The 14,604-nt window shown below is 37.7% G+C and overlaps 1 protein-coding gene across 7 annotated transcripts in view; it reads left to right on the forward strand.

The window, feature by feature from the left end:
* LOC101158738 (non-muscle caldesmon) overlaps nucleotides 1-14,604 on the forward strand; it is an 81,022-nt gene that overhangs the window by 25,622 nt on the left and 40,796 nt on the right. For 5 of the 7 annotated variants that reach the window (XR_002293119.2, XM_020714285.2, XM_020714283.2 and 2 more), the window contains exon 2: nucleotides 14,083-14,168. Coding sequence is in view for 6 of the 7 variants with exons in the window: in XM_020714285.2 (XP_020569944.1) it covers nucleotides 14,092-14,168 (77 nt within the window). In the remaining variant the exon portion in view is untranslated. Of the gene's footprint in view, nucleotides 1-11,909; nucleotides 12,045-14,082; nucleotides 14,169-14,604 lie in introns of those variants that run through there. The other 2 variants (XM_020714286.2, XM_020714284.2) reach the window with 2 other exon arrangements.

The raw sequence follows: 14,604 nt of genomic DNA on the forward strand, positions 1-14,604 counted from the left end.
AAGAGAACCCGCTCGTTTTTGTGGATTGGGGGGGCTGGTGCTCGGAGGGCGGGGTTTTGGAGGAATGTGTGAATAGGTCAAAATACCACTTCAGGGTTTGGTTTTCGTCAGGAATTAACATTATAAAACAATTCAAAGCCCCAAAATGCTTATCATGATATAGGCCCTTTTAAAGGGTTACCTCAACTGGCACGTTTGTGTGTTTTTGCCTCTGATGACTCAGCATTGGCCCAATTTTTTTAAATTTTATTTCTATCCTGCATACATTTGTGACAACGGTTTGTGTTGGTCTCTTGTCAATCCCTTCCATCAGTTTTGTTGTTTCCAATTCTGTTATTTTCACAACTATAGTTCTTACTTTTGGCAAGTTTTGAAACTTGTGTCTTATTTATTTATTCTTCTGTATGTGGTTCAAGCCAAAAAGATTACACCTTTTCTCAGCAGCGTCCTGTGTTTAGTAGCTCTTGCAAAAGTTTTTAATTAGTCCTTTTAGCTTTATGTGAACGTTCAGGAGCATTCATCGATCACAGTGTGTTCTGTTCTTGCTGCAGAGTGTCTCTTCTTTTTTTCCCCTAATCGTCCTTCAGCTTTCTGCAGTTTTCTTCTTCTATTTTGCAGCTAAAAAGAAAAAAATAATCAGACAATTCGATAAGCTTCCTGCGAGATGACATGCCTGCAAAGAAATGTATTTCTTGGCAGTCGGCAGCTGCACTGTCAGAGTGACTCTACACAGCAAACATGGAGGGAGGGTGGAAGGGGCAGATAAACAAACTGTTTCTAACTTAAGTGGGGGAACTGTGGCATTAAAAATGGCTGGAATTTTCCCTTTCCAGGGGGGGATTCAAAATAGAGGCTCCCTTTTTTGGAGCTTATATGTTGAAGTGAAGAGAACTGCTGTACGCATAAAAAAGTGACATTTCAGCACGGCGGAAAGGTGGTCGTGCAGGTGAGCAGCACTGGCCAGCAGCGTCTGCTGAGGTGTCACCGCAGGTCCGACATCCCCATCAGTCAAGCTGCTTTGAGAGGAAGCCGACTCTGCGGCCACTGTGTGTAAGCGAGTGTGAGAGCTTCATCTTTTGCTGTGCAAAAACCTTTTTTTTTTTTTTTTTTCTCTCTCGCCGTCTTTCTTTTTCCCAGTTTGGTTACGGGAAAAGGCAGCATTTTTTCCTTCCATATTTGGTAATGTGGAGCTCCGCCAGCCAGCAGTACCCTTTTGATGCTGTACAAACATCCCTATTTTGTGTGGGATTTGAACATTTTGGAATGTTTTTTTTTTCTTCCTCTCATTCTGATTGTGGCCGCTGCATCTGAACGTGCACTTTAAACAGGGACACAATCCTTTTAAAGCCAAGGACTAGAGAGGGATTATATTGGCTCTTGTTGCTGTTTCACAAAGAAGTTGCCTCTTTACAGTATTATTTATGATTTGGTCGGAAGAAACCCAACTCTTGATGCAAATGTCCCCCTTAAAAACCAACATTTAAATTTAAGGCAGTGTTTTATCACCCTTGTTTTCAGCCAGCAGCTACATTGCCTGCTCTTCGGCAGTTATTTAATTTGGTAAATTGGACCAGTGGCTTGCAAGTAAGAATTTATTACCTTGTTTTCAGTTATAAACGTTTAAGAGCTGTAAATAAAAATGTTGAAGTCGGTTTCACATATGGAAAGGCAGCAGCTAACGTGAGTCTTTTAAAACAACAACAAAAAAGCAGCAGTTTGCAGAATAAGGATGAGGTATTACTGCTCCAGACGTTCGATCCCCAAAAAACACAAGATTCTACTGCAGTAGGATGGCAGATGTGAAAGCTCATCTGAAAATGAATAAGCTAAATACCCCAAACCTGGTCTGCTTAGGATCCTGGGTATCTTACAATCAAATGTTATGGATTATTGAAAGTGTGAATGCAATGAACGAAAGTCTATCTAAAATGTTTTATTGAAGTTCGTATTGTTGTGTTCAAGTACATTTAAGAAAAAAATGGCTCACAGCGCAAATAAAAAGAAGCACAAATTTTAGAAACATTGGAATTTTCCAATGTTTGTCAGTAAATGTGGGCTAGTGAGCAGGCCATTTATCATGCAAAATGTTAGTCAAAAACGCACATTTTGTTAGACTAAACTGTTTTTTTTTTGTTTTTTTTCCACTTGATGTTTTTGGTGCTTTTTTTTTTGCTCCCAATGATCAGTGCTTCATCTTGGATACTCCTTTATTACACACTGGTTTTAAGAAAAATGGCCCCTGCTATCCATTTTTGGTTTTAAAGCTACTAGAAAGTAACAAAGTTGCAGTTCCTAAAATGACCACTGGTGGCCTTATGATTTAGACACCAGAAAGAATAAATATTTTTTGCTTATTGCTTTATATTCTATTTACCCTTTAACACCGGAGCTTTAGCTCCAGTGTAGTTATTCTTTTGACTGCCATAACTCTAAAATAGTTTACGACAGTGTTAAAGGGTTAACACACAGCGCAGATTTCTGCATTATCTTTGATTAGCAGGTGGGTAGATTAACTAAAGCTATCCCTTTGTCACATTCCCAGTGTTGTTCAAATGATTGGAATAAGCTCTTGTCACCATGTTCTCAATCGGTGATTTGACCCAAGTTGTTGTTGTCAGTAGAAAAAAAACACCTGTCATGCAACCAAACACATCTTCTGTTTACCTTTATGATTTATCTAATAAAGCGCAACGTTGATTGCGGGTTTGGTTAGGTGCGGGTTTGGTTAGGTCATAGCGAACCAAGTTTGATAATCTTACTTGCCACAGGGAGCTTGACATAATCAATGTCATAGCTCTAAAAAAATACAACCTCAGCACATTTGGTGATCATGCCAGAGGTCCAACGAATCAATCTTATCAAGTATGCCCATCAGTTTCTTTACCTACTTGAGCATCCCAATTATCAACTCAATTCAACTTTGACACACTAATTGTTTAGTGTATGAATGACTTTAGTGGGAAAGGACGCTTCATGAAACAAACTTTAGCTTTAATTTAAAATGCTAGACAATTTAGAGATTATTTATTATTTTATCGCAGCAGGACTTTAGAAAGTATCAAGCTTACAGCCTCCTGTCCAACAGGGATGTGTCACTTTGACAGATAATTGAAACAAATGTTTTTCATAGTGTCAAGTTTGTGATAAGTTGCAGCTTCGGAAAAGTATGGGCCGTGTGATCAGGATATTTACTCCCTCTTATAATACTTTCTGTAGAGATTTCATTCGTTTTTGTAATACAAGATTCTGTTTATCTTCCAACCTGAAGGAGAAACCATTGTGACACAGTAGAAACCTATCTATTAAATGGATCAATGCAAACAACCTACTGCCGAAATGATAAAAACTATATCTTTTGGATGGAGCTTAAAAACTGTGGAATAGGTTTTTTTAAGATCACACTGACAACGTTCGCGCAATTTTTCTCTTGGACTAAACCAGATAGAAAGTTGGTCATTTTTTAATCCCGATCTCCTCACTCCCCCTCTAACATATGATGCCTCTGAGGTATTCCATTGAGATTTCTTGGCCGTGCGCGTGTAAACAGATAACCTCAGTCCGTCCGTCTCCCTGTGTATATTTCTCAGGGCAGGAAGAGTTGCTCTGGAATGTGAACCATTGTCTGGGAATGCAGGAGTCTCCTTTCTCTTCACCAAATGGAACGTTGACATTTTTTAACCCTCGTGTCAATTCCTCACACTTTCTTGAGATTTCCTGTTACTGGTTTATGTTGCATGCGACAGCCAAGCCCAACGCAGGAAACTGTAAAAGATGTTCTGTCAAAAGATTCTGTCTGATCAATGTGTCTGAAGACTTTTCGATATATGAGAAATGTTCAAGGGCCTGTTGCTTTTCACTTTGTTTGGGCATGGAATTCTTAGATTTTTCCCCTTTCTTACAGCGGCTCATGCTCGGTAAAAGTTTTTCCCAATTTAATCTGAAACCCAAGAAATTCATCTTGGAGGAGACGGCGCTTCAGTAGAAAGCAGATGGTATTAAGACTGAGCTGTGATGCAGTTGGCCACCTCATAGGTTGTTACAGCTCCAGCTGGACCTTGACAGCAGACGCTGTTGTTTGGTAATCCATCCATCCGTCTTCTATACCCACTTCACTCTGTTCAGGGACGTTGGGGAAATGGAGCCTATCAGTATATACTGTCTGTATTAACCATCTCGGCACAGCGGTAGAGTCTGACAGATATTGACTGTGGTTTAGGTTGCCTGGACGCCTTGCACACTTTGTGTGAGCTTTGCTTTTCCTTTCCACAACAGTTTTTATCTAGCAAGTGTAACAGGTTTCTTGCTCAAATCAAGCACCCCTTTAAGTTCTGAGTGTTTGGGAAAATTAGTTGTCCTGTGTTAATCGCAGTTGTCACGTTAAAAAAACAAAAAAAACCTGCAGTAGGCAAAATTGAAAGGTCATCTTTAGACCTGAACAATAAATTGCTAATTTATCGTTATGGCCATATCAAACTGTGCAATACACGTTTCACAAAAGACGGCGACAATTCCGATAAATGGTTACCTTAAATGGAAAACCATTTTATGGCAGCTTGAAGTATTTAATAAATCAAATAAATGCATTCATGCATTTGACCAATCAGATGGACGCCTTCCCGTTGTTGACCAATCGGCTGGAGCTCTGTTATGTTAGATGTTTACCTCCTATGTAGACAAAGGTCATTTGGAGTATGAATTAAGTTAAATTGACACTTATTTAAATAAAACTGTTGCAGTTAAATGGAAATGAAGTTTTTGGTTGATTTGCTATTTGTTCATGTACCACAAGATATATCGTCATTGCAATATCGATTACTAGTATCGCAAATAGCAAGTTTTCCACATTTTGTGCAGCTCTAGTCATCTTCCTTTTTTACAATTATAACAAAAGTTTTAACCATTTAACAATGAATTAGTTGCAATGTTTGCATTCTTTGAATCACCAGAAGTCATTGACCATTTGCGTAACTCACGGTATTCAAACGGATTCTAAAAGTTGAGAAAAGCAGCTTTGCGTTGATGCTTTTTCCCAGTGAAGTGTAATGCAAAATAGTTGTGCAATTTTACACTTTCTTATTTAAGCACTGTCAAAGTTCAAACCTTTGTAGAAAAATTAGTTCTGCATTTAGTCACACTAGTAGTGATGCTCCAAGCTGGATGCATTCTGTATGATACAGGAGACACAGCATGGTTGAGATTGATTCCCAATGGTCTGCAGCCAATCAGGACACAGATCACGATGTGCAGTAAAAAAAAAAGATATATATATATATATATATATATATATATATATATATATATATATATATATATATATATATATATATATATATATATATATATATATATATATATATATATATATATATATATATATATATGACCACCAAAAGGTAACTGGGTTATAGCAAGGGACCACTGTAGTATAATCGGTGTATTTGTGTAAAACCTTACTTGGATGAGCCAGTTTGGGAAATGTGGCCCTAATTAGATGTTAAAACCAGTTAATCTTACAGAAGTTGCCATTGTGATTTAAAATCATTATAGAGTAATTCATGACCTTAAATGCCGATATAACTTTAATGCTACAGGCAGCAGCTTTACCTTTTCTGCTCTTAAGGGTTCATCAATAGGCTAAGCTACTTTTAAATCTGGCTGTAAAATGTCTAGTGAAGCTGCAGTTTATTTTCTGTTGTGTACTAATATGTTTTAACTGTGATCCAAAATACTCTCCATTTGGGGCCTATAGCCACTGTGTTGTTAAGGTTGTCACATCCAGCTTGGTTTCACACAAGGATAGTATGATGGACTTGGTTCAATTAGTTAGAAGAATGCTAATAATTTTCACACATTTTTTTTCTTTTCTCACCCATGTTGCTCTCTGCTGATGTCACATCCTTCCTTCCACTCATTGGTCCACTGATAGTTATTTTGTGTTTACACTCAAGTAAACCCGATCAGAGTATGCTTACAAGTGTTTCACGCTTGCAAAACAAAGCAGATTATCATTGGAAACGAACCTAAGTGCAAATCAAACCTGCTGGTGTGGATGAAGACACAAAAGGAACTATTTGAAGTTTCTTTGGTTCATTTAAATATGTGTCTTTGAAGTAATTTTATACTTCAATATGTGTACATGGCATCTTCTTTTCATGAAAATGTGTCAAATGTTGTGTGTGGACATTTTTAAAGTTTGGCACCTGTTTTGACCCTAAATATTGTTTTTCTTATTCATTTTTAAAGCACAGACCTTAACGATGAGGGTTAGTGTTATTTATTGTTGTCGCTCAAATGTTGAACATATACAAACATAATTATAAATAATCTCTCTTGAAACCGTTGGAGGGTTTTCGTTCTAATACTCGTGACATACAATCGAAATATCGGCATAAATGAGTCGCATTTGACAGCTTAATCTTTTAACCCTCTAGTTGTCTGCACATTTTTTCTGTGCCCTTTTAGAAGTGTAAATCTTAGTTTTGGAAATTCTGTTTACAATAAAGCTCAGAGTTTTTAAATACCAGGCTGCTCTCTGGAGACTATTTCCCCCTGCAGAAAACTAGAGGTTTAACCAACCCAAACTGTCCCAAAAGACTGAACCAAAATAGCTGTTAGAGTTCTCTACCTACCAGCATGTTGCTCTGATTATGTCTAAGCATCTTGTTGTTCTGCAGAGCTTTTATCTATTTGATAAAATTATCAAAGGTAATAATTGTTTTTTTTGGCCAAATGCATTATTTAAGCTGAGCTACCCCCACTGATCTGATCGCTGCCTACATTTTTTTCCCTCTTTACCATTTCTATTTTAATTCACTCCTATTATACCTGTGCTTGGACAACATGTTGCATCAGACATTGGTTTATGCAATGTTTATACTTCATAAATGTTTGAGGGCTGTGCAATGCCTCAGAGGAAATCTGAAGTGGTCAGAGAATTTTCTTTACCTCTTCATTTTAGTTTTCTTTCTCTCTCTCTCTCTCTCTCTAATTTAATATATATATAATTTATTTACAGCAAAAATCTTATCGTAACAATACAAAAAGACTTGCCTTGATAGATTTTATAGTTTCTTTTATCTTGTAATGAAACCCATTATGAGTACTTTGAATAACACTAGGATTGATTTAGGCAGTGGATATTTTGATTTATAAAAGGACTAAAGTCATAATTTAGCCATAAAAACAAGGATTTATGTCACTTTCATCATTAAATATTGGTCTAAAACATTTGACAACCCACACCATTGAATATACTTGTCAAGTGGGAATAATTGCACAGTTAAAGCCTTGACTTTGGCAGTTGGACTGAAATTTGATACATGAATACCAATGCTTTTCCTACTTTTTAACTTTTCCAAGAAGCCCAAAATGTCAGGCTTTTACATATTTATAAGTGAAGAGAGTGGAGGTCAAATCAAATGAACTCCTGCAGTTTGTGCAAAAAGCTTCTTTTTACAGTTAAGCCAACCACCAGAACAGCCCCATTATATGAGGTCTTTTGGCTGTGTATTTACATTGATAGTGGAGAGGTAAGTAATATGTGGGCTTTTAAAGAGCTGAAAGTGACTCATTAACCCTCCAACTCACCACGGATTACAGTAGGTGGTCAACATATTTTCCTCCACTAATGTCAAGACGAAAAAAGTGTGTGTGTGTGTGTGGGGGGGGGGGGGGGGGGTGGCTTTGAACAAGTATTTATTTTGCATTACTGGAATACCTGTCGCAACCTGAACACCTGCATGCTTCAAACCTCAAGACCAATCACTTCTTTCTTCTCTGGAGCCTGACGGCAGCTCTATGTCCTCACGGATCAACTCAGTACCTGAGATGGTACTCTAGACAAGAAGAACTGATAATAGATGTATTAGGTGTGTATATAAAAGTTCAAAGTTGAAGTTCTTAAAGTAGGAAAAATACAAAATTATACACATGAAATACAAATAGTCTCTAAAAAAAAATACCTCGCCTCTCGTCTTTCTACTGAAAATGTGACTTTTGTTCAGATATTAGTTTTAAAACTATAAAGCAAAAGATTTATCAGTTTTATGTGTGTGGGGGAGGTAGACCCCCCTTATCTAACCCTCAATGCTTAGTCTCAGAGAGGGGCTCTGGATCCAAATATTTTAATAATCTTTGGTATGACCATGCAATAGATCAAAAGCACCATCATGCTGCTAATATGAAACAACAAAACAATTTTACGGTATAAATAAAAAAAAGTAATTTCACATTTTTATGCTATCTACCGATTGAATTTATTTATGAATTCATTCACTTACTTTATTAATGAATTAAATAACTGTATGATTGTGTGCTAAAATTGCACAACATGATGTAGATATTAGCCAACAAGCTTGTGACTAAAGAAAGAAATAAGTGGATGTTAAGTCGGATTTTTTTAGTATGTGCCGTATTTTTTCTGACTGTCAGCAGCACCAGATTTTAGTGAAACAAAACGGTGACATTGACTACACCCACTCCAACAGGACGCAGCAGGGGATTGGTCAGAGGAATTGATGGGAAGCTCTGCTTCCCATAGCAAACTGGGCAACTCGACAAACTGTATTGACAGTAAATATGAACATGGTTCAGTTGTAACACAAAAATACAAAACAATTCACTCGCCTTTTTATTTCATTTTGTAGAAGCACCATGCGTTCCCATCTGCCCGGTTTCTGACATTGGTACCCAAAATGCTCCAACAATCCATCAAGTGGTGTATCTTCATAGTTTACCAAAGTCGTATGAAAACATTTAGGGCCATTTTTGAGCACCGCATACCACAGAAAATTGATTCCAGGTCAGTAAACACAATTAAAATTTTTACATAAGAGGCCTTGTTGATTTTTGAGAAAATTTTAGAATTTTAAGTCCGACTTATTTGTAATTAATATGGTACTGGCAACCAAGTAACCATTTGCAGGTCACAGGAAACGTCAATTGAATTACAAAAAAAACTGAAGTAAACCAACTAACGAGATGAACTAAAAAACCTGGACAAAACAAATGACACTAAAGTTTCACATAAACTGATTTATCTTAAGATGAAGCTGCGATTATTACAAAGTGAAACCTGATGTAAAAATGAGATGGAGAGAAATAAAGTCTCTGATTTGCCTTTTACCTTTGAACTCTTAATGTTTAGCGAATATGTCAATATTTCAGTTGAGTTGAATTTTATGTTTTCATTATAACATGATAGAAAAAAAACAAATGAGCGTTGCGTTTAAGAAAACAATGTCAACAGCAGTTGACAGTATATTTACTCAGTATTCTCTGAAACATTCAGATTTATTTAATCATTGCATTCCTAAACCCATCCTCGCAATCACTAAATATTAGTGGGAGTAAGGCAGAAACAAGATGTTAGCGCTGATTTACCTTCACTCTGAATTATCATCACAAGTCTGTAGATTCCTTCTTTCCATTAAGTTAACACCCATCTCAATCTACCAGGCCAATGAACTGCGGAATCAGCGACACTCTTGTAGTAAATGCTACTGATTGACTGCATCGGTCTAAAAACTACCCTCCAAATCTTTTGTTTTTTTTCAGATACTTGTTGTAAACCTAATGTGTAATGACATTTCATTTCACGTGCTTTGAAAAATAGAAAACATTCTAAAATGGTTGCAGTTTCTGCAACTTGACATGGATTGTGATAAATAAACAAAGACCAAGTGTGCAGTATCACACCCCATTGCTCTTATATCTGCCTACATTTACATCTTCATGCATAGCACCTGAAATGGACGGTTTAAGCCTCGCAGTCACCACCAATTACAAGCCGCCATTGTTCCTTTATTTGCCAACCACGCAGCCGGCAAGCATATAATTAGCTGTAAATGAGTTTTTCCTCGTTCATCCTCACATTAATTCTGTCTCACTCATTACCCAAAACAGTGGCTGCGTACACAAACACACGTCTGGAGGAGTAGTTGTGTTTAATTGCCATATGAAAAGTCATTTGTTGGCTTTTTCAAGTCCCCTCCACCGAAATAAGAGGTTAAATGGAAGGAGTTCTGGTATGTGTTTGTAACCATAATGTGTAGATTAGTGTGTTTGCATTAAGGTTAAGACTTTGAGAGGAAAGGAGTATTTAGCCAGTCTTTCCATAGAGTTGCAGAATTGCATTAGGAACATTTTACAAAATCTAAAAATAGTTGCCTCGGGGTTCTATTTATTTTGCCGATTTTATTTCACAACTTTGTGGGAGTTTGATGACAACATTAGGTGGTGGAATCTAAGTAACTGTGAGCATATTATCAAGGTTTTTTTCTTTTAAAATAACTACTTAGACCAAATAATGTTCAGGCCAAGAATTAGCGATTTCACCAACTGTACTTTTACAGATAAAAGTGTCATAATGGGGGGAGTGGATGGGTGTGGGATTACAAGGGATGCCACAATTCTTGGTTTAAAAACACCATATGTTGCAAAATTGAACCATTGAACCAATGCATCCCTACTGCAAACCAGTATGCACATTGAAAGTTTCAAACATTTTTTTCTCAATTTAATATGTGTTGTATTCTTTTATGACAATACACCAGGTTTCGCATAAGACAACACACTGAATTATTATTATAATTATAATAATTATAACTATAATTATTATCATTATTACTTGGTTATTAGCAAATGTTTTCTTTTTTTGTTGTTTTGAAAAACACAAATGATTAATCACACCAAAATAAAACCCTGACCCAAAAATTAAGGTTTAAACCAAATTGTAGGGAAAGTGAACTGTTGCTTCCATAGGGATAATTAAAATATCATTAATAATTAGAATATGTTTGTCTTGGAAAAAAAGCAATATCCAAATAAAACCAAACACCAAATATTAGATAATTCAGGAGTTTTTCAAAATTGTTTCAGATTTTTTTTAGCTTCTAGTATAACTGTTTTTTTTTTCAGTGGTGCATCCTTTTTAACATTTGTTGAAAGCACTCCAGGTCAGTTGATTGTAAAGTTGTTGCGTCACTATTGGCTATTAAGAAGAACAAAACAAACTATACTATTGTTCTAGAAAATAGGCCACAAAGGTAAAAACATTAAACACACAGTTCATGTTAGACATTTTCTTCCCATTTATTGGTTAATGGTTAACCATAAAGATTACTTAACAGAGTCAAACTGTGGCGTCTTTGCTGAAGCACTCATCCTTCATTGTAAAGTGGGAATAGACTTTTAGGGAGTCGAGGAATTGCAAATAATCCCGAGCCATCCCAGTTTAAGAAACTGTACCAAGTAGGAATCAGTTTTTAGAAGAATAAATCATGCACACAAATAAATGCAACAAAAGCCGTACATTTATGTGCTTGCATGCTTGTGCTCCTAATAAGTTTGTCTCCCCTGGCATCTTTGGTTATAGGAAGTATGTGATTAGACTGGTGATTTTTGGAGGCCCTGTCGGTTCTCGTTATTGCTCTCATTTCTTTTTAATTACAGTTGTATGAGTAGCCCCACATTCAAGTGCCATTTGCCTCCCAGCCGCTTTCCCAAATGACGAGGCTTGGAAAGTTTCCCCTGCAGCCCTGTTTTCTTCTTGAACGTCTCTCTCACGTGTTTGCATACATATGTGTTTTTCCACCCCTCGTGCGCTTGGTAAAGGCTGTAAATATGCACACGCATGCTCTATCTGCAAGCGTAACCTGCGTCGGGTCTACAAAGAGACAGGGGGAGAACACTCACTGCAAACGGGAAGCCGTGAGCCCAAAAAACCAATACAGCCGAGCACTGACAGGTCAGTAAACAAGACAGGAAAAGTTAGCCGAAGAGATGGGGAGAGACAGGATGGAGTGAAGGGATGAGGGAGGGGCTATGAGGGCGTGGAATAAAAGGGAAGGAGGTCACAAAGAGATCGAGGGAGGGACCAAAAAAAGAATTAGCAGGAGGGGAAAATAAGCAAGCATTTGGCTTTTTTTTCTGAGGCCAGCTCTGGGAGACTACAACCACAAACTGTTGAATTGAGTGTTTTTTTGCCTTGTTGAGACGCCGGACTGGTATGAAGAAAAACCCGCATTTCCTTAAGCTGATTCCAGGTATGTCTTAAAATGTTGGGTTTTTTTGTAGTGCCAGAATCTCAGAAGAAAATATCAGGTTGTATAGTATGCGTTCCTTTTTTAGCATTTGGAATTACTGGTGGGTTCCGTGTAAACATTTTGCCGGTTGTTTGCTTCAGTTCAGTGTTTACTGGATGCTAAACGAAGGGAAGCTCACCAGCCCCTGGGTGGTCTAAGGCCTTACTGTCTGACTCATTTTTGTTAGTTGTTTTTAGCTGATGGTGTTAACATCCTGTTATACAAATCCCCTCTCATCTCTCTTTTTGTCCTCTTCTTTTTTGGGTTCTGACCTGGTCTTTTATTTTTTGGTCTCAAAGTTGCAAATGATGTCATTTCTATTTCAGTTTCTTTGATTTTACCCCCCCTCCATTGACATTACAATGGCATAAATGTGCCCTTTTTTTTAAGCTAACTGGAAGGATGTTTGCCAGAATTAAAATAAAACTGAGTGCTGATGTCTTGGTGTCTTGGTACTGAACCCTACATTTCCTGTTACTGCTGTCCAAAAAAACACCCATCTAAATAAAGGCTTTCTGAGTAGCCAATCAGGTGTTAGCTTGAACCTATAGTTAATGTGGTGGAATAAAAAAAAAATCCTCTGAATTAGGGAAGTGTAGAAACACAGTCTTTGACTGCTTTTACTTTAAGAAAGTCCTGTCAATTGACATTAGTATGGTTAAACAACACACAACATAAATGCATTATAACAGTCCCTCAATTATCGCAGGGGGTTTCATTCTAAAAATAGCCCACGATAAGTGAAATTCGCAAAGTGGGATTACAGCTGTTTTAATCTCTCACTACACACTTCATAACATTTTTTCAGACATGAACGTTTTTGCGCTTTTCTGTCTTTTAACTTTCAAAGTTCCAACCTTTTTTATAGAAAAATAAGTCCAGTATTAAAGAATGATAACAAAGATCTGATTGCAATCGAAGGTTTATGTAGATTATGGAAGTTGAATGGATATAGGAGACATGGCACAAAGGAGAATGATGGACAAGGTCAACAGTCCATCCAGGATGCAGTACACGGCTCTAAAAAATAAGCATGCGTAACCCTTGTGCTATCCTGGGCACTTTAACATTGGGAGTTGGGTCATCTAGACCCACTAGACAGTGCGCTGAACCTTTTTTCTTCAATGATTTGTGATCTTCACTGGTGTCCATGGATTGCATGAAATCTTTCCACCTTTATCCACCTTTGTCATGGTAGGAATAACACGTCAATGTAAGGATGGGGTCATCTGAGATAGCACAAGGGATAATTGTATTGAAAGAAATCCCAGAAACAGCGAGACATAGAAATCACAGGACAGCTGTATACAGTTAAAACGGCAGCTTTGTAGAGTATAAATAAGGGCATCCAAAATGTCAGTGGTAACTGTGTTTATCAATCCATAACAGCCGGAGAACTTGTCAAACTACTTTTCTTTCAGAACTGTAGACTAACCTTGTCTGAAATGACCTTAAGTGACCTACCGCTAGGGTTCGCTTTTCTTGTTTAGTCCAAACCAGCCCCCTAGATCTCATACACAAATTTGATCCAAACCCATTGACTGTATATGAGAACTGGACTGAGCTCAATTTCTTGGGAGTCCTAAAGGGGGGCGTCTAAGAAGCATCTGTGTATATTTGGCTAGAGTATTTGTTTTACACTCCTACATTCGCCAACCAAAATGTATTTAAGGAAACTTCTTAATGCGAACTACACAGACCTGGTGCGAAGAAAAGGAAACGCACAAACAGTGCAAAACATTTCACTTCCACAATCAATCCTTCCAGACTTCCTTGATTTATCTAACAAATGGCATTTTAGCACAGACAAAATGGAGAATAGGGCAATTGTATAATTTCACAAGTCTTGAATAGGTTTGATGCTATGCTTTTTTTAATCCTCACATATCAACAACTGGGATTTCCTTAGCTGGAAATGCAACCGACGTGTCATGTAAGGTATGGTAAATGAATTTAGGACGATAATGCTAATGACAGACTGGTAATGTCAACTCCACAGGGAACAATCATGGAGGAAATGGACTTTGAGCGTCGCCGGGAGCTGAGGAGGCAGAAGCGTGAGGAGATGCGCCTGGAAGCAGAACGGTAGGACCCGCTCAGTGTTTCCTCCCATTCGAGATGTGCAGATTAGCCCTCCAGCTCCACAGCTAATTCTCTGGCAAAGCAGAATTTAAAAAGGTCACTCCTCAGTGGGGTTTTAAAACTCACCTGAGGAAGAGGCTTTGCTGCCATTTACCGTTTGAGGTTGTTTAAACACTGCAGCACAGCCTGCGCGACGTAATGAAGCTTCGCTCCGTTGATGCTCAGCACACCTCCCCTGAAGATCCTGCTCTGACGGGGGAAGGAGGAAAGAAGGAGCAGGTCCTTTTTAAAACGCCACAACACAAATGTTGGCTTTCCTAACGCAAGCAAAAGGAACAAAGGGGTTGATAAGGAATCTAACATGATGTCCTTTAATCACTCCATAAAACTTACCATTTTCCAACCCACCCTGCCCCCATAATGTAGCCTTTTAACCCTC

Source organism: Oryzias latipes, chromosome 23 (assembly GCF_002234675.1).
Source record: "Oryzias latipes chromosome 23, ASM223467v1".
Lineage (NCBI taxonomy): Eukaryota > Metazoa > Chordata > Actinopteri > Beloniformes > Adrianichthyidae > Oryzias > Oryzias latipes.